Genomic DNA, 22,843 nt, shown 5'->3' with positions numbered 1-22,843 from the left:
ATAATTTGACCCAAGGAAACAACTGGCATGCTGTATACACCAGCTCTGGAGTGGAAGATATCCTGTGCAGATCCTTAGAAAAGATGGAAGGCCTGCAACTCAGCCTTGGCTTTGCATAATTTTATCCCATTTAGGTTTCTATCAGCCACCCAACTCAGCCAAGTGACTCTGGGTGAAATATTCCCGTCGCTCACGGGGAAAAAGACAGAAGTCCTGGAAAAAAACATTCTGGCAAATCAGCATTCAGCCAACAGCTTGGGAAGCCATGCAATGAATGTACAAAACCTTGGCAGCCATTTTGTGAGAGTGCCCACAAGGCTCTGTTCGAATCCCATCCATTCTGTGCCTCCCCACACTGCCAAATGAAAGACCTATAACCGAGAAGGGACGTTGTAACTAGTTAAAACTGACAGAATCCTGGAGAGCCACAGCACTGGTGAAAGGAAACAGAAGTTCCAAGCAAGGTGCTAGTCCTCGGGAGATCTGAGTCATTTAACCTCACAGAAGGCATCCTCTTCAAAGCAAAGAACAGAGTCGCCTTTTAAGTTGCTGCTAAAACCAGGATTCAAACTAGCTGCTTATACCAAGTCACTTCATTCAAATAAGGTGTAAATGGCATAGGAGTATCACACACAGTTGAGTCACCAACTAATAACTCATCCTGATAGGAAGCGTCTTGCCCTCAAGTCATTGAACTCGTCCTAGTCCCAATCTGAGTATGGCCCTAATGGAGCAGATGTGCAAGAGGGCACCTATTGTTCATGTCATTTATTTGAGAATACGATCCTACACAAACCGGGACTAGGGCTAGATCATTACCTCAAGGACCAGAATGCTTTCTATAAATTGATAGAAAAGGAAAGTATGGTAAGTAACCTATCTATATGTCTGTCTGTCTATCATCCATCTATCTATCATCTATCGATGATTTACCTATCATATATCTATCCATCTATATCTAGATATCATCTATCTCCATCATTTATCTATCATCTACCAATAATCTATTTATCCCATCTATATCTATCACCTATCTATCCGCACACACACTGTCATCTTTCCATCTAGCTAATCTATCATCTCTCTCTCTATCTCTGTATATATCCATCTATGAACTATCTATCTATGAGTTGTGTTGGCCCAGTAGCAAGAATGCAGCATTGCAGGCTGACTCTGCCCACTGCCAGCAGTTCGATCCTGACCGGCTCCAGGTTGACTCAATGTTCCATCCTTCCGAGGGGGGCCAAATGAGGACCCAGATTGTTGGGGGCAAGAGGCTGATTCTGTAAATTGCTTAGAGAGGGTGGCGAAAGCACAGTGAAGCAGTATATACATATAAATGCTATTGTCCTTCCTCCCTCAGTGGTTAGAATGCAGTATTATAATCAGACTCTGCCCACTGCCAGCAGTTCGATCCTGACCGGCTCCAGGTTGACTCAATGTTCCATCCTTCCGAGGGGGGTCAAATGAGGACCCAGATTTTTGGGCTTTGAAAGAGGCTGATTTTGTAGACAGCTTAGAGAGGGCTGTGAAAGTGCTAGAAAGCGGTATATCAGTCTACATGCAAGTGCTGCCGCTATCTATCTGTCTCTACACACACACACACACACACACACAAGAGAGGGGGATGGGCAGACGTCTTTCCTTGCAGAAGTCTCACCACCCAACTAGGTAACCCCATCCCTGCTAGGGGGAGGGCGGGGTGCTCGAAGGCTGCTAAGATGCTATTCGGGGTAGAAGGAGGCGCCTCTGTCCAGGGGGCACCCGTCAGGTCCTCCAGACGGTTCCCTCCATGACCCCCTGCCCCTCCTCTCTACAAACACCACTCCATTCTAGCACTCATGAGGTCCCCTACTTGGGTCATGAAAGGTCTGCAAGAAAATGACCAATCTCAGAGCCCAGCAAGGGCCCCATAATCCTCCTCCCCTTCCCCTCCTTCCCCCTCCCCTGCCCCCTCCCCCTCCTTCCCCCTCCACCTATTCCTCCCCCTCCCCCCTCTGCTCCCTCCTCCGCTCCCCTCCCCTCCTTCTTCCTCCCCTCCTCTTCCTCCTCTCCCCTCCCCCTCCTTCCCCCCTCCACCTATTCCTCTCCCTCCCCCTCCCGCCCCTCCTTCAGGGTGTTTCTATCCACCTGCAGGCCGCAGTCCGACCGGTGCAGCCCCGGCAGCTGCTCCTACGAAGTCGCGTCCTACGCCGCCGCCGAGACACTTGAGCGGGGACTCGAGGCGGAGACCAGCGGCGACCCCGGCCGAGATTCAACGCTCCGACGCGCCGACGCCGGGTTCCGGCCACATCAGCACCGGAAGCGTCCCGGTCTCCGGCTCTCGGCACTTCCGGCCGCCTCAACATCCTCGACCAATAGGAATGGGGAGAACTAGAGATGGATAGGTTCTGTGTCCAATCGCTCGGCGCGGCTTGGGCTGTTGCTGTGGTTTCGCACAGAAGGGCGGTTTCGGGTCACGCCTCTTTTTTTCCAAACCAATAAATCAACGCGGTCGGGGCGCCGCCCTGCCCGCACCAAAACAAACCGAAGGGAGCCAATGGGGATGAGGCGCTCGTGCCGCTCAGGACCAATCGGCAGCCGCGCCCGCCTGGAGGAAGGGACCAATCGGAGTCGGTGGGCGCGGGCGCATGAAAAAAAAAGTTAAACCGTCCCTGTCCGTTGGAGGGGGCGAGGGCATCTGGTAATTTGCATATGGTAATTTATGTTAATCTGTTGGGGGTCTCGCCTCAAGCGTTCAATGAATCGAAGAAGGGGCGAAAGGCAGAAAAAAACTTTTTTACACTAAAAATCCTTTTTTTGGTGTTTAAAAATTAAAAGAATATTTAAAAAAAAAATTAAATTTATATATATATATGCATTTATATATATAATTTATATGTATAATAATATATAATTTAAAATATAGTATATAATATATATATACACACACACACTTTATATAATATTTTTTATTTTTTTTAGAATCAATATAATTTTAGAAAAAAATACCTGGAATAAATTGTTTTATCTATAAATACTATATAAATGATTTATTAAAATGTATAAGTTAGGTATTTACTGCACTACTGTAACATTCTAATGGTAGGTGGATTTATGTATGGATTGTTTAAAAAAAACTTTGCAAAAAAAAGTTTTACTGTTTAAATTTTATTTGGTAGTTAACCATTTTCAAGAGAGTCTCTTTGTAGAGTGAGAGGTCTATAAATGTAGTAAATAAAAGAGGAAAGGGAGATTTATTAACAAGAGTTGGAAGGGATCTTGAAGGTCACCTAGCCCAACCCCCTACGCAAGCAGGAAATCCTGCATCCGCCTCTAGCTAGGATTGAACTCACCACCTCCTGACTGTGAGGCAAGAGCGCCACCTAGGGGCTACAGCAGAAGGGAGGGAGGGAGGGAAGAAGAAGAAAAAGAGAGGCAAGGAGCGAAAGAGAGAAGGAGGGAGAGACACAGGAAGGAAAGAAGAAAAAGAGGAAAGAGGGAGAAAAATGACCGAGATGGAAAGAAAAGGAAAAGAGAAAAGGAAAGGGAGTAAAAGAAGGACAGAGATGGAAAGGAAAAAAGAAAGGAAAAGAGAGAAAGAGGGGGGGAGTGATAGGAAGGAAGTTCACGTTCAAAGGCTTTATTGTCATTGTACATCATGCAGACATTGAATCTGGTTTAGCCTGTACTGGTGCAATGCATACAAGGATACAAGACAACATGAATAATCCTTATACAAGCAGATAGGGGGGAACTATACCATATGTTTCCATATGATATAGTCTTCGGAGAGGGGCGGCATACAAATCTAATAAATAATAATAATAATAATAATAATAATAATAATAATAATAATAATAATAACAACAACAACAACTATATTGTATGTTTCCATATGATATAGTCTTCGGAGAGGGGCAGCATACAGATCTAATAATAATAATAATAATAATAACAACAACAACAACTGTATCGTATGTTTCCATATGATATAGTCCTCAGAGAGGGGTGGCATATAAATCTAAATTATTATTATTATTATTATTATTATTATTATTATTATTAATTATTATTTATTATTTATTATATGTATGAAGGAAAGGAGAGAGAGAGAAAAGGAAAGAATAGAAAAACAAAACACACAGGTGCAGTATAGGTGGTGCCTTGTAACTTGCTCAACACTGGTAACTGCGAGAGGGACCTTGGAGTCCTAGTGGACAACCATTTAAATAGGAGCCACGCGTGTGCAGCAGCTACCAAAAAGGCCAACCCAGTTCCAGACTGCATCAACAGAGGGAGAGAATCAAGATCACGTGAGGTGTTAGTACCACTTTATAAGGCCTTGGTAAGGCCACACTTGGAATCAGGCATTCAGTTTTGGTCACCACGATGCAAAAAGGATGCTGAGACTCTAGAAAGAGGGCAGAGAAGAGCAACCAAGAGGACTAGGGGACTGGAGGCTAAAACGTATGAAGAACGGTTGCAGGAAGTGGGAATGGCTAGTTTAATGAAAAGAAGGACCAAGGGAGACAGGGTAGCAGCCTTCCAATATCTCAACAAAGAGGAGGGGGTCAAATTAGTCTCCAAAGCACCTGAGGGCAGGACAAGAAGCAATGGGTGGAAACTAAACAAGGAGAGAAGCAACTTAAAACTAAGGAGAAATTTCCTGAGAGTTAGAACAATTAATCCGTGGAATACCTTCCTCCAGAAGTTGTGAATGCCCCAACACTGGAAGTTATTAAGAAGATGATGGATAACCATCTTTCTGGTGTAGGGTTCCCTGCCTAAGTAGGGGGTTGGACTCGGAGACCTCTGAACATTCTCAACCTTTTTGCATCGTGGCGACCAAAACTGAATGTCCCATTCCAAGTGTGGCCTTATCAAGTCATTAGAAAGTGGCATTAACCCTTCACGTGATCTTGATTCCATCCCTCTGTTAATGCAGCCTAGGACTGTGTTGGCTTTTGGGGCAGCTGCTGCACACAGCTGGCTCCTATTTAAATGGTCGTCCACTAGGACACTAGAAATTCAACTCAGTGTCCAGGAAGGGTCAGAGGAGCCACGTAGAAATAAAAAGGTGGGGAGTCCTTGAGGCAGAGAGACCAGTTCTGGCTTGTCTGTCTGGCCCGAATTAATCCGGCCCAAATTCTCCTTAACTTTGTTCCCTTTGCCCTGTCAGGTGGACTTTCACCACAGCTGAGACCAGAAAACGGGAAATAGAGGTTAGTGTTTAAAATACTGGGTTGCAGGTCAAACTCAGGGAGTTTTGCCTTTGCAGCAGAATTGAGTTGGGAGGTGACTGCGTGGCCCGTGCACATAAATAGCTATAAAAGTTAAAGAATATGGAAACGGCCGGTCTGAGGAACAGAAGGGCCAGGGGGTGACGTGATAATGGCCTTCCGGTATTTGAGGGGCTGCCCCAAAGAGAAGGGGGTCACATTATTCTCCAAAGCAGTGATTTTCAACCTTTTTTGAGCCGCGGCACATTTTTTACATTTACAAAATCCTGGGGCACACCACCAACCAAAATGACACCCTAAGACACTCTCCTCTCTTTTTCCATCCCTGTCTACTCCCCACCCTTGTGTGTGTGTGTGTATACACACTCTTGAACCATTTCCAAAAACAGGTGAGGGCTGGGTTTTTCTCTCTCTTATTCTTTGGATGCTTTTTATCATATGCTTTAAATCAAGAGTCACTTCTCTCTCTGTCTTTTGTTTCTCTCTCTTTCCTCTCATTCTCTGTCTCAATCATTTTCTCATTTCTTTTTTTCTCCCCTTTTTTCTCATTTCTCTCTCTCTCTCTCCCTTCCTCTCCTTTTCTCTCTCTCTTGCCTTCTTTCTCTCTCACTCTTGCTTTCTCTCTTTCTCTCTTTTCTTTCTCTCTTGCTTTCTCTCTCTCTCTTTCTCTTGCTTTTTCTCTGTCTCTTTCTCTCTCTTTCTCACTCTCACAGCAAAAAGTTGCGAGACCGGAACCTGAGCTTCCTTCTTCGCGGCACACCTGACCATGTCTCGCGGCACACTAGTGTGCCACGGCACACTGGTTGAAAAACACTGCTCCAAAGCACCTGAAGGTAGGACAAGAAGCAATGGATGGAAACCTATTTCTATTTCTATTTCTATTTCTATTTCTATTTCTATTTCTATTTCTATTCCTATTCCTATTCCTATTCTATTCTATGCTACTCTATTCTATTTCTATTCTGTTTCTATTCTGTTTCTATTCTGTTTCTATTCTGTTTCTATTCTATCTCTACTTTATTCTACTCTACACATTTTAATACAGAAACATAGAAAACTGATAGCCCAAAAAGACCTTGTAGACTATATGGGTCTGCAGCCTAACTTTGCATTTTATTTTATTTCTTGTTTTTTTCCAGATGATGGACGTGTCTTGATCCCAGCCATGTTTAAACCTAGTTACTGAGGATTGGCCCACCCTCTGCGCTTTGTGCTGCTTGCCACCTTCAGCTGCTCTTTCTGGAAAGTCCAATTTCCTAACCTGGCTTCCCAACATCCCTCCTGTCCAACTGACTTCATGCCTCCATGTTCTTCCCGTCTTTTGAGGAACCCAAAGACTTTCCCCTTCAATCTGGGACTAGATTGGCTACTAGATAATATAATTGGATTGCTTATTTGCACTGAGACACTATCATTAAGTGTTGTACCTCATGATTCTTGACAAATGTGTTTTTTTTTCTTTTAGGTCCACTGAGAGCATCTGCACCAAAGGCAAATTCCTTGTCTGTCCAATCACACTTGGCCAATAAAAGAATTCTATTCTATTTCTATTCTATTCTATTCTATTCTATATACTCTACTCCATACCATACCATACCATAGGAAAAGAATCCCATTGATTAAAATAAAAGGACTCAAGCAATATTTTCAACACCAACTCAGCCAGGAATTAATCAAAATATGTACAAAGAAGCCAAAATCGGAAGTGATTGACTACACCGTCCATCCTTCCCCGCTCTTTGCCAACTTCCTTACGAAACTGACAAGTGAGGCACAAACAGGCCGCAGGAAACCTCTGGAAAGGCCATTGCATTAGAACGTCCCCAAACTCCGCCTGTGAGTCCCCTCGTGCCAAGTAGGACAAATGCAGCCCTTCTCCAAAACATGACTAAGGAAATCGACCAAGTGTGAACACAAACCTTGTGCAAGAAATCACAAAGATCAGCAGAGCGTAAATAACAAAAATTTTCCTTAATAAATATCTGTGCCAACTTTTGCTTGCCGGGTTCGGCATGGACCTCTGTCCCAAGCACAGGTTCAGTTGTAGGGGGCTTGGCTGTTGGTGGTGTGTCTGAGATGGGGGTTGTGGAAATGGGCTGTAGTTTCCTTTCAAACCTGCAATAAACCATGTTCAGGTCATTTGCCAGTTGTTTGTTTGTTTGTTTGTTTGTTTGTTTGTTTTGTCCAATACACAATGAGAGTTTTAGTGGGTATATATATATACACACATAGTAAAACACATGATGAAGGTTATAGAGGAGATACTCATAGTAAAATATAGCTAAGAAATAATAGAAGAGAAGATATAGTAATAGAACATATCAATGAAAGAATAGAAGGAATAGAAGAAAGGGATAGGAGATATAGGAGAGCAATAGGACAGGGGACGGAAGGCACTCGAGGGCACTTGTACTTGCCCCTTGTTCTTTTCATTCAGCCTGGGAAGGAGGTTTGCCGTAACCGGTGATATTTTGAAACCCCCACAACATTTTAAGAGTTTTCCACATTTGCTGGTTCATTTGTTGAGAATTGATTCTTTAGCTTTTCACAGTAGCTTCTTTCCGGTGCTCTGGTCTCCCTTGTCAACACATTTCTGGCCTGATTGCGCAACATTTTCTGTAGACTTCCTTTTTGGAATGACGTAGATGCTTAAGTTTAGCTGTGAACCAAGGTTTGTTGTTTCTGTTCATTCACAGGTTCCTGATCAGTACCCATGGGTCTTCACAGAAGTTACAATATCTGTGAGTCCATCTAGATCTGCAGAGGTATCTTCAAAAATATTCCAATCAGTGCGGTCAAAGCAAGCCTGTAGCTTTAACTTTGCTTCCTCAGTCCAAGACTTTAGTGACTTGTTGGATTTGTGGTTTTAAGTCTTTGCCTGTAAGCAGGTACAAGGTGAATCGTGCAGTGATCAGAATATACTACAGCTGCTTGTAGTACTTTTAGTATTGTGTAGCAACGGTCCAAAGCAGTGAAGGGCTACCAATATTTTTACTACCACGCTGTGGGCATGGCTTATGTAGTGCAAATTGGGTGCTCTGGGGTGGAGCTCCATTTTTGCTACCCTATTGTGTCCCACCCACCCCGTCCGGGCAGCAGCCTACCCCTGGTTATGTATGTATTTTAATTGGTTCTTTAGTTTTTTAATTGTAACTTTGAGTTATAATTTGAATTTCGATATACAGTGGTACATCTACTTAAGAGCGCCTCTATTTAATAACTTTTCTAGATAAGACCCGGGTGTTCAATATTTTTTGCCTCTTCTTAAGAACCATTTTCTACTTAAGAACCCGAGCCCAGAAAATATTCCCAGGAAATTTGGGAGCGGCACGAAGGCCCGGCCAGTTTCCTGCCATTCCCCCTTTAATCCCAGCCATCTCGGGCTTTTCTGGGCTGCCAGAGGAGCCTTTTGGTGGCGCTTAAGGAGGCTTTGGCAGCCCAGAGCAAACGGAGCATTTTCCTTTCTCTGGGCGCTTGGTGAGGGAATAAACCTCTGCCAGCACCCAGAAAAAAGAAACGCTCCCTTCGCTCTGGGCAGTGACTGTCCTCCTCCTCTTCTTCCTCCTCCTCTTCCTCCCACCCAAATTCCGACCTTTTATTTCTTTCCTATGGGTTTGCACGCATTATTTGCTTTTACATTGATTCCTATGGGGAAAAATTGCTTCTAATTACAAACTTTTCTACTTAAGAAACTGATCACAGAACGAATTAAGTTCTTAAGTAGAGGTACCACTGTATATTGTCTTTTTAAAAATATGTTGTAAGCCGCCCCAAGTCCTCGGAGAGGGGCGGCATATAAATCCAATAAACTTAAACTTAACCTAAACTTGTCCCTGTTTCCCCCTCCAACTCAGCCCTCCTTGACCCAAGCAAGGAAGTAAATAACATCTGAACCCAGTCCAGCTCCATGGATGGAGGCTTGGTCATGCTCCTTTGGTTGCCCTGTGCCTTGGCAAAGGCAGTGACCGAGTCTCAACCTTTGCTTGGGTCGGAGGTAGCCTGCCCTATACTCACTTCTCCTCCTAGTCAATGTCCGACATTAATCACTGGCTCAGGTGCCCACCCCAAAGAGGAGTTTGGCCCTGGTGGGTTAACGGATGACTTATTGTCCTGTAAACAGTGACATCTCTTGCATAAAACCAAGAGTTATAAACCGGCAGGCAAACAGAGAGACCCCTTTGCTAAGACTGCTGCCTTGCTGTGCCTCTCCTCTCCCCCAGCTGCAAAGATGAAGGTGGTGGGCCCGGTAAGTCTCACACACACACTCACACACAAAAGACCAACCGAGCATGGTCTCTGGCAAAGTACCAAATCACGGTAAGAGGAACAGAAGGATTCTGGTTATCAAGAGGTTGTGTTCGTACAATGTGTTAGTGGTCCACACAGCTTGGTAAACTGACAGAATATTAGAATAAGAAAGGATTTGTTGGTTGGATGGTTGGATGGATTTATAGGCTGCACAACTCCTATTGGTGTTTATTGGTGATTTCTGCGTTAGAACTCAGTTGACACATACAACTTTTGCATTGGAGATTGAGGCCCTAATCTTGACATGGCATCTGAATAGGAAATAAAATGCTATGTACACCCTGAATTTGTTTGAGTGCTTTTCTGCAAGAAGATGTATAGTGGTGACAAGTCACAACAGCAGAACAAGATCTTCTGTGTTCCTGTCATTGACCAGAAAATCCTGGTAGTTATTGAAGCCACTTGAGTTACCATGTTGACCCGGGGGCCTTAATACAGCCTTACTGGCTGGGGGGATTCTGGGAGTTGAAGTTCATATGTCTGAAATTTGTCAAGGTTGAGCAACATTATCCTTGGCCAGAGGTCCCCGAATTTGGCACCTTTTAAGACTTGTGGATGTCTACAAGTCTAAAGAGGTGCCAAATTTGGACAGCCCATCATCATCATTTAAGAAGATGTTGGATAACCATTTGTCTGAAGTAGTGTAGGGTTTCCTGCCTAAGCAGGGGGTTGGGCTAGAAGACCTCCAAGGTCCCTTCCAACTCTGTCATCATCATCATCATCATCATCATCATCATCATCATCACAACAACAACATTAACATCAACATCATCATCATCAACAACAACAACAACAACAACAACAACAACAACAACAGAGTTGGAAGGGACCTTGGACGTCTTCTAGTCCAACTTCCTTCTTAGGCAGGAAATTCTACACTGAATGGTTATCCAACATCTTCTTAAAAACCTCTAGTGTTGGAGCATTCACAACTTCTGGAGGCAAGCTGTTGCACTGGCTAATTGGAACCTACTCTAGGCCAAGTGAAATGGTGGTAGATACCCATATTCCCTTCAGCATTTATTAACCTACAGGAGTTAAGATGTGCAGAACCCAAGTTTTAAACATTTAGATGGTCTGCTCAGGTCCATGGTTTGAAGGAGTTGAGAGGCTGCCACAAGGAAGAGGTGGTCAACCTAGTCTCCAAAGCAGGACAAGAAGCAATGGATGGAAACCAATCAAAGAAAGAAGCAAGCTGGAATTAAGGAGAAACTTCCTAATAGTGAGGATAATTCACCTGTGGAACTGATTGCCTCCAGAAGTCGTGGGTACTCCAACCCTGGATGTTTTAAAGAAGAAACTGGACATCAACTTGTCTGAAATGGCATAGGTTACCTGCTTGAATAGGGGGTTGGACTAGAAGACGTCTAAGGTCCCTTCCAGCTCTATTCTTATTGATGTTCCTATTGAGATCCTCTTTCCCTCAGGCCTGTGAGTCTTCGGAGCCCCCGCAGGCTGATAATCATCTGGAGAACCCAAAGTCCAAAGAAAACTTCAGGAATTTCAAGGTCAGTGAAATTCAGTGGCAGATGGACAACGTCTGAATTTTGTCCCACCATTCCAGAGGACTAGGCTGAAAAATGCTGGGTTAGGAGATTGGGATTAAAAATATGAATTTATTTTGTAAACACTCCATAATTTAGAGGCACGAGGGCAAAAGTGCAAAAGTGTGTAAAAGTCTTTTACTGGGAGGATTCACCAGATGATGGGGCAGAGAGAACCGAGGTGAGGAGGAGGAGGAGGAGAAAGGGAAAAGGAAAGGGAAGAAGATAGAGGATGAGAAAGAGAAGGGATGGAGGAGAAGAGAGGAGGAGGAAGAGGAGGAGAAAGAGGAGGAGGGGAAAGGAAAGAAGATAGAGGATGAGAAAGAGAAGGGATGGAGGAGAAGGAAGAGGAAGAGGAGGAGAACTATGGGATCTTCGGTGCTCTCTGAGGTTGTTGGTTTTCTGGCAGATGTTTCATGAGCCAACTAGGGAACATCATCAGTGCTATTAAGGAGAAAGGTTTGCTATTAATATATTAGTGGCTTAACCTGTCAGTGTTGGTGGGAAAATTCTTGGCCATTCCTTAATTAATCCGTTCTTTACTATTGTTTCTTGATTGGGGAATTGTTTACTGGTTGGTGTTGAACTTTGATTATCAGGATAATAGCTTGCTGGTCAAGAGGCATTGGGGCCTCTTAGCTTTGTTATTGCCTCTTTCGAATGGTAGGTAGCTGTCATTGATCTCTATGTGCCTGTTGATGGTCGATTTATCTGAGCGCCCGGCATTCTCTAGCCCAATGTTTCCCAACCTTGGCAACTTGAAGATATTTGCATTCGCTGGCTGGGGAATTCTGGGAGTTGAAGTACAAATATCTTCAAGTTGCCAAGGTTGGGAAACACTGCTCTAGCCCTTTTGGACTTGACTTGGACCACACCTATTCTGGGAATTGAAGCCCACCCATCTTAAAGTGGCTAGATTTTGGGGGGGAAACCCCTCTGCCTGGATGAATGATGAATAATACTTCCAGATTGTCCTTTCAGGACGGGGCGCTGATTGACCGAGTGTTCCACACGTACCTGCTCATGCACACCAACCAGACTGTGGAATTCGTGCAGAAGAAGGTGAGTTTGCCCAGGAAGAGGCCGTCTCGACTCTGGGGAGGGTCTCTCGGGTGCTACGCCTGGATCAACGCATCCAGCAACAAGAGAGGCCTATCTCCAGGTCTTTGGGGGCTCTATGCAGGGATGGCCAGCTACCAGAACTCTAAGGTGTTCCATTCCGGTGACGATTCTGGGGATGTGTGCACAGCTGGGCATCTCCGACACCTGCACATGCGCCCTGAGTGAGATTTTGCTTCTGTGCATTCGCAACAATTGAAATTGTGCCGTTCACCTAGCTACCCAGCCTGAGGTGGTGGTGGGGGGCACCCAGGAAGGAAGCAAATTGTCACCCCAGCGAGCAACACTGATAAGGTTGTAAGTCGAGGACTTAACAGTTTACTTGAACGATGACAATCATTCAAGCCACTCCTACCCAGTCACATGACCATTAAGCCACACCCACAAAATAAGCCACACCCACAGGCTGCCCATTACTTTTGCACATGCGTGGGGGAGGGGCGTGCACATGTGGGGGAGGGAGGGGGGAGGGAAGGAGTGTGGGCATGTCGATGCATTCTAGCACACACACACGCTCGAGTCCATCCTAGTGTCCTCACAGTCCCCTCTCCTTAGAACGCACAATACGGCGGCTGTAACCTCCGTCGGATGACCATCATGGAGGCTTTGGTGCTGCTGGACAATGTGGTGGACGAATCGGACCCCGATGTGGACTTCCCCAACTCCTACCACGCCTACCAGACAGCAGAGGGCATTCGGGAGAAGCATCCTGACAAAGGTGATGCCTTGATTCGACCCTTTAGCCTCTAGGCCAGTGAAGGTGAACTTATGGCATGGGTGCCACAGGTGGTACACGGAGCCATATCTGCTGGCATGTGAGCCCTTGCCCTAGCTCAGCTCCAACGTGCATGTGTGTATCAGCCATCTGAGTTTGGGCTCACACAGATGCTGTGGGAGGGGGGTTTTGGCTTCCAGAGAGCCTCCATTTGTACCCTGCCCCAGCTCCAGGGAAGCCTTTGGAGCCTGGGGAGGGCGAAACAGGAGCCTAACGGACCCACAGAAGTTGGGAAACAGGCCGTTTCTGGCCTCCAGAGAGCCTCTGGGGGGCAAGGGAAGCTGTTTTTGCCCTCCCCAGGCATTGAATTATGAGTGTGGGGACACTCTTTTGGAACCCAAGGGAAGAAAGGTTCGCCATCACTGCCCTAGGTGAACAAGAGGCTCTCCCCACTTCTACCTTAGATGCAGAAGGTGACGATTGTAGGAGGCTGCCTGGGGTCCTGCAGAAATTAGAAGGATCAAATTATCTGGGTGCCAGGTCGTGTCTAATTCCCAGTTCCAAGAGATGATGGAATCCATCACTCGTCATTCCCCGTCTATCATGGCAGAAGGTGCTCTGGGAACATTGGTAACCATTGAGCGATGCCATCTCCATGTGTCTTCTCAAGCAGAGCAGGGGAGCCATCACCAATCCTTGGTGTCACTAGTAGAGGACAATGTGCAGCTGGAGCTTTCTGGGTTCGAGCCCCTTCCTCCTCACTCTCCATATCATTATTATTATTATTATTATTATTATTATTATTATTATTATTAAGATTTGTATGCCGCCCCTCTCCAAGGACTTGGGGCAGGTCACAACAGCTAAGTCCTGTTCTGATCCTGGCATCCAGAAGCTCTGTGAGCACATAAATTGATGCGCTACCTGAGGTCGGAGGGATTGTCCAGGGATTGAAACAGATTCTCTGGTCTCCCCCTAGATTGGTTCCACCTGGTTGGACTCCTCCATGATATGGGGAAGATTTTGGCCATGTTTGGTGAACCGCAGGTGAGATGAAGGACAAGGGGTCAACATTCCCAAAGCCTCCCTCTTAATACCTACCGCTAGTATTTATTTTAGGGGCAGAAAAATTAGAATTGTGCTCATGAATGGGTGAGGAACCACTATCGCTAATCGATGTATGAGGGTTATCCGGAAAGTCAGATTACAAGGCCTGTAACTCTCGTGGGGAATGTTCATGGGGGAAGTTGGTGTGACTATCGTGTAGCGGGAAGCCAGCGGAAGAGACCGAGCAGTGCCAGTGGTCAGGAGATCATTGACTGGCCTTGTGGGGAAGGTTAGAGAGGAGCGTCCTCATTCTGTTTCCCTCCAAGGGTGAAGTGCGCGCTGTCATGCGCTACCTGAATGCTAAGGGCAGCAACGCTGCTGCGATGGGTCCCAAGATGCTGACTGAAGCACACAACATCAGCAGACTCATTGCCGCCCGAGAATTTATTGACAGTTTCAAGACTGAAGGCTCTTCTCAACTCTATCGTGACAGGAGATGAAACTTGAGCTTATCGCCCTACTCCAGAGAGCACTGTCATGCGCTACCTGAATGCAAAGGGCAGGGACGCTGCTGCAATGGGGGCCCAAGATTTCTCTCTCCAATTGCTGAGTTTTGAATTTTTTTGATCGAAGGAGAATGGGCATGGCGCCACTGCATCATCATCATCATCATCATCATTATTATTATTTATTGGATTTGTATGCCGCCCCTCTCCGGAGACTGCCTTGATTGACATTTGATCTCTCGAGTAGAGTGATAAGCCCAAGTTTTGAGCAAAGCCTCGCCTTCAATCTCGAAACGGTCAAGAAATTCTTGGGCAGCACCGACTCTCTCGATGTTGTGCGCTTCAGGAAGCATCTCAGGCCCCCATCGCAGCAGCGTTCACGCCCTTAGCATTCAGGCAGCGCATTACAGCACGCACTTCGCCCTTGGAGGGAAACGGAATGAGGACGCTTATCTCTAACCTTCACCACGAAGCCAGTTGATGATCTCCTGACCCCTGGCACTGCTCAGTCTCTTCCGCTGGCTTCCTGCTACATGATAGTCACACCAACTTCCCCCACGAACATTTTCCACCAGAGCTACGGGCCTTGTAACCTTACTCTCCGGATAACCCTCGTACATTGAGGAATCACTAAACCAGGGTTCTCCAAATTCCTCGGCCAGCTGAGGAATTCTGGGAATTGAAGTCAACAAGTCTTAACAGGGGCCAGGTTTGGAGACACCGCCCCTACACTCAATGAAACGGTGTGTTCAATTGCACACTTACCAATGCTGAAGATAGAAAAAAAGAGGTTCACTCCAAGGACAACACTATCCAATAAAGAGGAACCAAGGGGTGACGGGGGGTGGGTGGATTCTGACCTTGATTTGTTCCTACAGTGGGCTGTGGTGGGAGACACGTTCCCGGTGGGTTGCAAGCTACAGGACTCCATCGTTTTCAAGGACTCGACATTCCATGACAACCTGGACACAAGGAATCCTCTGTATTTGTAAGTTTGTTTATTTATTCGATTTTTATGCCGCCCTTCTCCTTAGACTCAAGGCAGCTCACAACATGTTAGCAATAGCACTTTTTAAAACAGAGCCAGCCTATTGCCCCCAACTCTCTGGGTCCTCATTTGACCCACCTCGGAAGGATGGACGGCTGAGTCAACCCTGAGCGGTGATGAGAGTTGAACCGCTGACCTACAGATCTACAGTCAGCTTCAGTGGCCTGCAGTACTGCGCTCTACCTGGTACGCCACCCTGGCTCTCTTGGTTATCACCTATAAAGCCCTACTAGCAATGATGATACGGTCAGATACGCAGAACCGGTAGAAAAATTATTTTCTTTTTCCCCCTTCTGGGCTCTGGGTGTGTTTTTCCTATTGCAGTAAATGAGGTTGAATGTGTATAATTTAGAAGAGCTGTGCGTGTGTGTGTACATACACATACAGTTTATATAATAGATCATGTATATTTTAGTGTATCTACACATATTTAGTGTAATATGTATGTACACATTTGGCATATATGCATAGAATTAAAGAGTATATTTTGGATGTTCCGTAATAGTAAATAGAGAGGGAAATCGTATCTCTTGGAGGCCAGGCACCCGAACCCTAACCCTTGACATGAGTGACGCCAAGTTGGCCACCTTTAAGCCAGTCACATGACCTTTAAGCCAACCCCAGTCACATGATCATCAAGCCACTCCCACCTGGTCACATGGCTGGCAAGCCACACCCATGAAATAAGCCACATCCAGAGTGTGGTAGTAAAAAAATTTGCAGCCCTTCATTGCTTACAACAATATAAAGAACACAATATGATACGATAATAGTATAAGTTAATATTAATATTAACTCAATCTGTATAGTCTGGAGGACAGAAGGAAAAGGGGGGACATGATTGAAACATTTAAATATGTTAAAAGGATTAAATAAGGTTCAGGAGGGAAGTGTTTTTAAAAGGAAAGTGAACCCAAGAACAAGGGGACACAATTTGAGGTTAGTTGGGGGAAAGATCAAAAGCAACATGAGAAAATATTATTTCACTGAAAGAGTAGTAGATGTTTGGAACAAACTTCCAGCAGACATGGTTGGTAAATCCACAGGAACTGAATTTAAATATGCCTGGGATAATATATCCATTGTAAGATATATCCATTGTAAGATAAAATACAGGAAATAGTATAAGGGCAGACTACCGTAGATGGACCATGAGGTCTTTTTCTGCCGTCAATCTTCTAGGTTTCTATGTTTCTATTCTGGGCGGCATATAAGTCCAAATAAATAAATAAAATAATAAATAAATCACTTTTCCTTTGCAACCAGAAGCATGAAGGATGGCTCCTGTTGGCATTTATTCAAGGCTTGACCAACACCTGATGTTCCACCTGCATCTTCTTCAAAAGCACCAATTAGAGACCCTGGCCAAAGAATTTCAGCTCTCTTTTTACTTCCTCAGGACCGAGTACGGCATGTATCAGCCCCACTGTGGCTTGGAAAATGTCCTGATGTCCTGGGGCCATGATGGTAAGGGCTCCACTGCACTTCTCAAAGAACACACACATACACACACACACACTCTCTCAAGTGTAAGAGAAAACAAATCTTTTTTTGTCTATGGAGTTTTTCAATCCGAGGAAGAGTTGTTCCAAATGTGCAAGTATTCCATCCCTGGAGGCTTTCGAAACAAGACTGGACAATCGTTTATCTGAAACAGTATAGAGGGCAGGGATGGCAAACCTATGGCACAGATGCCACAGCTGGCACATGGAGCCATATCTGTTGGCACATGAACCATTGTCCTAGCTCAGCTCCCATGTGCATGTGTATAATAATAATAATAATAATAATAATAATAATAATAATAATAATAACAACAACAACAACAACAACAACAACAATAATAATTTTTCGGGCTTATGATCCCACCAGTTCTTTGCTACCATTTCCCAGTGGCAAAGAACTGGTGGGATCATAAGCCTTAAAAAGTGGTTGAAAATGAGCAAGCAAAACTACTGTGGGACTTCCGACTTCCGACTGACCGAATTCTGAAGCATAACACACCAGACATTGTGATTGTGGAGAAAAAGAAAGTATGGATCATCGACATCGCAATCCCAGGAGACAGCAGAATTGAGGAGAAGCAGCTAGAGAAATTAGTGAAATACGAAGATCTAAAAATCGAGCTGCAACGACTCTGGCACAAGCCCGTGAAAGTGGTCCCAGTGGTCCTTGGCACGCCGGGCGCAGGGCCAAAGGATCTCAGTGGACATTTGAAAACCATCGGAATTGACAAAATCTCCATCTGTCAATTGCAAAAGGCCGCTTTACTGGGATCGGCAAACATAATTCACCACTGCATCACGCAGTCCTAGGTGCTTGGGAAGCGCCCGACTGGGGATGAAATACGAAATCCAGCATAGTGATCTCGTCTGCTGTGTTGTACTGACATAATAATAATAATAATAATAATAATAATAATAATAATAATAATAATAATAATAATAATAATAATATGTTACCCTTCTCCGAGGACTCAGAGCGGCTCACAACAAATAATACAAATATAAATCTAATATTAAAAACAGTTATAAAAACCCATACTAAAAAGGAATCCATACAAACCATACATAAAACAAAACAGCTAGGGGTATATCAGTTTCCCCAAGCCTGGTGACATAGGTGAATTTTCAGGAGCTTGCAAAAGGCAAGGAGGGTGGGGGCAGTCCTAATCTCCAGGGGGAGTAGATTCCAGAGGGCCGGGGCCACCACAGAGAAGGCTCTTCCCCTGGGTCCCGCCAGATGACATTGCTTTGTTGTGGGACCTAACCGTATGCCAGTAAGTTGATTTTTGGCTTGCACAAAGGTCCTGAGAGGGCGTTTTTGGCTTCCAGGGAGCCTCCAGGGGGTAGGGGAAGGCATTTTTACCCTTTGCCGGCTCCAGGGAAATCTTTGGAGCCTGGGGAGGGTGAAACATGAGCTTACTGGGCCCACCAGAAGTTGGGAAAGAGGCTGTTTCCGTCCTCCAGAGGGCCTCCAGGGAGCGTGGAAAGCTCTTTTCACCATCCCCAGGCATTGAATTATGGGTGTGGCCACTCAAGGGGGTTGGACTAGAAGACCTCCAAGGGTCCCTTCCAACTTGGTTATTCTGTATAGACTTCTAATTAGGAGAAGGGAGAAATCAGCAATAAAGGAAGCAGTTGAAGCCAGATGGCAACTTCTCCCTTTTCCGATTTAATTTTAATTTATTTCCTCAAGCATATATTAAATTAAAGATGTAAGTATAAAGATGGTTATGAATACATGAAATGGATACGAATCAAAGGGAATGCCAGGACAGGGACGGTAGGCACAGGGGGCCCCTTATGCACTTAGGAATGGGGTGAGGGCGACTGGAGACAATTGAAAGGTTTGGGGGTCCAACTTACTTGGAGGTTACGTAGGCTAGCCTGAATGCACTTTGCAATTCTGCAAATAACTCTCTTTTCTTTCTTTCTTTCTTTCTTTCTTTCTTTCTTTCTCTTTCTTTCCTTTCCTCCTTCCTTCCTTCCCCTCCCTCTCTTCCTCCCTACTTTTCCTTCCTTTCTTTCCTCCTTCCTTCTTTTTCTTTCTTTCCTTCCCTCCTTCCTTTTTTTCCTTCCTTCCTTCCCTCCCTCCCTCCTTTCTCTTTCTTTCTTTCTCTTTCCTTCTTTCCTTCCTTCCCCTCCCTTTCTTTTTTTCTTTGTTTCTTTCTTTCTTTGTTTCTTTCCTTTCTTCCTTCTTTTCCTCCTTCCTTCCCCTTCCTCCCTACTTTTCCTTCCTACCTTTCCTCCTTCCTTCCCTCCTTTCTTTTTCTTTCTTTCCTTCCTTCCCCTCCATCCCTTTCTTTTTTTTCTTTCTTTCTCTCTTTTTCTTTTTTTTTGTTTCTTTCCTTTCTTCCTTCTTTTCCTCCTTCCTTCCTTCCCCTTCCTCCCTACTTTTCCTTCCTACCTTTCCTCCTTCCTTCCTTCCTTCCCTCCTTTCTTTTTCTTTCTTTCTCTCTTTCTCTCTCTTTTTTCCTACATGCTCAAGAATACATGTACCAAGTGATGAGGAAAAATAAATTCGCTCTACCAGAGGAGGTAAGTGGCTGAGAAGTCCAGTCTACTTCCTTGTCCTCCTTGGGATGGATGTGGGGGACAACCCACCCTTCCCTCTTGGAGGGATGTTCGGGGGGCAATCTGAGGTCTCTAGCTCACTCAAGGTGTGTGTAGGGGAGGGTGGAAGTGCAAGGCCCGTAGCTCTCACAGGGAATGTTTGTGGGGAAGCAGGTATTGTGTAGTGGGAAGGCAGCGGAAGAGACCGAGCGGAGCCAGGGGTCAGGAGATCCACCGACTGTTGCTGTGGGGAAGGTTAGAGAGGAGGGTCCTCATTCCGTTGCCGTCCAAGGGCGAAGTGTGTGGGGTAATATGCTACCTGGATGCGGAGGGCAGGAACGCTGCTGCGACGGGGGCCAAGATGCTGACGGAAGCGCACAACATCGAGAGAGTCGGTGCTGCCCGAGAATTTCTTGACCGTTTGGAGATTGAAGGCGAGGCTTCTCTCAACTGTAGAGTGACAGGAGATGAAACTTGGGCTGATCACCTGACTCCAGAGAGCAAACGTCAATCAACACAGTGGTGCCATACCTGTTCTCCTTCAGTCCAAAAATTGAAAACTCAGCAATTGGAGAGAAAAATATTGGGCCCCCATCGCAGCAGTGGTCATGGGGGGAAAGGTGCATCTTATACGGTACCTTCTAGCCGACGGTGCCAGTCCTTGACTTACAACAGTTGCTTAGTGACCAGTTGTGACAGAGGAACTTAGGACCCAGAATTAAAGTTCTGACAAATGCCTCTCCTCCAATCACCCAGGGGCACATGATTACCCTTGAGTGACAGGTAATCCTGTATTATGCCTTGCTTAGTGACGGTTCAAAGTTATGACAGATCCCCCCAAAAGGGTAATTACGACAAGTAGTGGGCTGCTACAGGTACATTAAAGGACGGCGCACCAGTAGCAATCGTTGTGCTGTGCATGCAGCTTCGGGTCTCTTGCGTGCAAAATACAGATGTAGCGTGTTTTTGCTTCTGCACATGCTCAGGAAGCAAAATCTCTCCAGGAACCATGCGCGCCATAGATTTTTTTGCTTCTGTACATGTGAGGTGTGGGAGGAAGCATGCGCAGAAGCAAAAAAATCGCCAAAATCTCACGCACGTACATGTGTCCCACTCACGGGATTCTGCTTCCTGCGCATACGCAATGGGAAATGCATGTGCGCAAGAGACTTGAAGCCGCGTGCGCAGCACCCCAGTAGCAGCGGTAATGGAAATCTGCCTGATTATGACCCTGTTTCAACGTTCCACAGTGGCGCATGGCCGCATTTGAAGTGCTCAGCCTCTCCTTGGTGACGGGTCCCGGTGAGGGCAGCTGCTGCCTCTGGTCCTTGCCGCGTCCCTACCAACATCGGTCTCCTTGTTGCCCGTAGGCCTTCTACATGGTGCGCTTCCACTCCTTCTACCCCTGGCACACTGGAGGGGATTACATGCACCTGTGCAACGCCAAGGATCTCGAGATGTTACCCTGGGTGCAAGAGTTCAAGTAAGGAGCCCCAAGCCGTGGGGGGCGGGGGAATGGAAAGACCAGGGACGGGAGAGGGGGGGAAACGACAGCACCATTCTAGAACCGTTAATATTGCTAGTCCAGAATGCAGCCGCGCGAGCTGTTGTGGGAACACCTAGGTATACCCACGTCACACCGACTCTCCACGAGCTGCACTGGCTTCCAATCAGTCGGTTATCACCTATAAAGCCCTACATGGCTTAGGGCCAATCTGCCTTCAGGACTGCCTCCTACTGCACAGCTCCCAGCGACTGATAAGGGCCCACAAGGTTGGCCTCCTCCAGGTCCAGGTCGGTTAAGCATTGTTGGTTGGCGGGGCTGCGGGGAAGGGCCTTCTCTGTGGCGGCACCAGGTCTCTGGAACCAACTACCTCCAGAGATCTACACTGCCCCCACTCTGCTAGCTTTATAGAAAGCCTTAAAGACTTGACTCTGCCGGCAGGGCCACTACGGGAGGGATTGCCGATTTGTTAGTGGAGATGGAGATGTGCACGCATCTCTGCGCACGGGCGTCATTGTGAGATTTGGCTTCTGCATATGCACCGGAAGTGAAATCTCACACGAAGATGCTCTCACATTTGAGATTTTGCCCATTTTTGAAAATTGCCGAAATTATCACTCGCGTATGTGTCCTCACACAAAATTTGGCACCTGGTGCATGTGCAGAAGCTGAATCTCATGCTGATACGTGTTCACCAGCGCTGGTTACCGGGAGCATTCCGATAGCACCAGCGAAGAGGGACCCCCCTGGTTCAGGATGAGAGGGAGCCTTACCTTTCTGGCCCCCCACCTCTTCAATAACCCCCCACCTTTGTGCCTCCCTTGCAGCAAATTTGACCTCTACACCAAGTGTGAACAGCTTCCCGACCCACAGCAGCTGAAGCCCTACTACGAAGGCTTGATAGCCAAGTACTGTCCGGGCCAATTGTCCTGGTGATGGCTTGGGCCTCAACGGCATTGGGCCACTCTGCTCTGGCTTTTTCTTTGCAACAACAGCTGCCTTCCAGATGTGCTCAACCTCTGTTTCCATCATCCCCTTCCCAGGAACGAGGATGACTTCTTTCTGGGTTACATTTGAAGGACCCAGGACTCCAGTGGTCCAATCAATGCCTGTTATTTTCACTGTTCAATCGTGTGCAATTGTTAGCAACGTCTCTCCACTCTACCCTGTCGATCGCATTTTTTTCACCTCCATTGCCGGATGTTGAACTTTTGCATCAGTTTTCATGATTACCAAACCAACGTGTGGTCTTTGCTGGTCCCCCTCATTCTTCATCCACCAACTCAGTGCCCCCACCCAACCCTTTGGACACCTGGGACTGGATCCATGGAGGGTTTTTTTCCCCATGGACTGGAAGGGGTGGTTTCATGTCCCGGCTGCATCCCATGGATAGGGTTTCGCTTGTTTCGTGTGGTCTGGTTTCTGGCATGCTGTGGCCTGGTAGCAATCCACAGGTTGGGAGACCTGTGTGCTCACAATTCCTAGCATCACTTGGCTTTTCCAGGGAATTTGCACTCGTGACATGGCCGAAGTAAATTGGGATGCAGTTTTGTGATTTTAGCTTCTGGTTTCAGTGTCTGGTTTTATGTAATTCAAGCACCACCGCTCTGGGCTGCCCATGGTACAAGTAGTCCTCACCTTATGATCACAATTGAGCCCAAATATTTACGTTAAGTGAATTTTGGCCCATTTTACAACTTTTCTTGCCACAAGTTAAGCAAATCACTCACTCATTAAATGACCCACACAGTTGTTAAGTGAATCTTAAGACTCTT

At 46.0% G+C, this 22,843-nt stretch overlaps 2 protein-coding genes and 1 long non-coding RNA gene across 4 annotated transcripts in view; 2 read left to right on the top strand and 1 right to left on the bottom strand.

Moving 5' to 3' along the window:
* Nucleotides 1-492, bottom strand: part of GOLGB1 (golgin B1) — a 30,786-nt gene extending 30,294 nt beyond the window's left edge. The window contains exon 1 of the mRNA XM_070754990.1: nucleotides 412-492. Coding sequence (XP_070611091.1) covers nucleotides 412-492 — 81 coding nt within the window. The remainder of the gene's footprint in view (nucleotides 1-411) is intronic.
* A 2,030-nt stretch (nucleotides 493-2,522) lies between these two features.
* LOC139169098 (uncharacterized) lies at nucleotides 2,523-7,329 on the top strand. Of its 2 annotated transcripts, none has more exons than XR_011559425.1 (3): nucleotides 2,523-2,683; nucleotides 5,162-5,204; nucleotides 6,362-7,329. It is a non-coding gene; the product is annotated as an uncharacterized lncRNA (long non-coding RNA). The 2 variants fall into 2 exon arrangements; XR_011559426.1 differs by having other exon boundaries at nucleotides 2,523-2,697.
* Nucleotides 7,330-9,367: 2,038 nt separating this feature from the next.
* On the top strand, nucleotides 9,368-22,628 carry MIOX (myo-inositol oxygenase). The gene is made up of 10 exons (XM_070754560.1): nucleotides 9,368-9,468; nucleotides 10,958-11,038; nucleotides 12,056-12,136; nucleotides 12,749-12,911; nucleotides 13,888-13,955; nucleotides 15,340-15,449; nucleotides 16,909-16,976; nucleotides 19,500-19,549; nucleotides 20,935-21,047; nucleotides 21,896-22,628. The coding sequence occupies exons 1-10, from the start codon at nucleotides 9,451-9,453 to the stop codon at nucleotides 22,002-22,004; spliced, it is 861 nt and encodes a 286-aa protein (XP_070610661.1). The 5' UTR covers nucleotides 9,368-9,450; the 3' UTR covers nucleotides 22,005-22,628.
* The last annotated feature ends 215 nt before the right edge of the window (nucleotides 22,629-22,843 follow it).

This window comes from Erythrolamprus reginae, chromosome 6 (assembly GCF_031021105.1).
Source record: "Erythrolamprus reginae isolate rEryReg1 chromosome 6, rEryReg1.hap1, whole genome shotgun sequence".
Lineage (NCBI taxonomy): Eukaryota > Metazoa > Chordata > Lepidosauria > Squamata > Dipsadidae > Erythrolamprus > Erythrolamprus reginae.
This window is presented reverse-complemented; position numbering and strand designations above follow the sequence as displayed.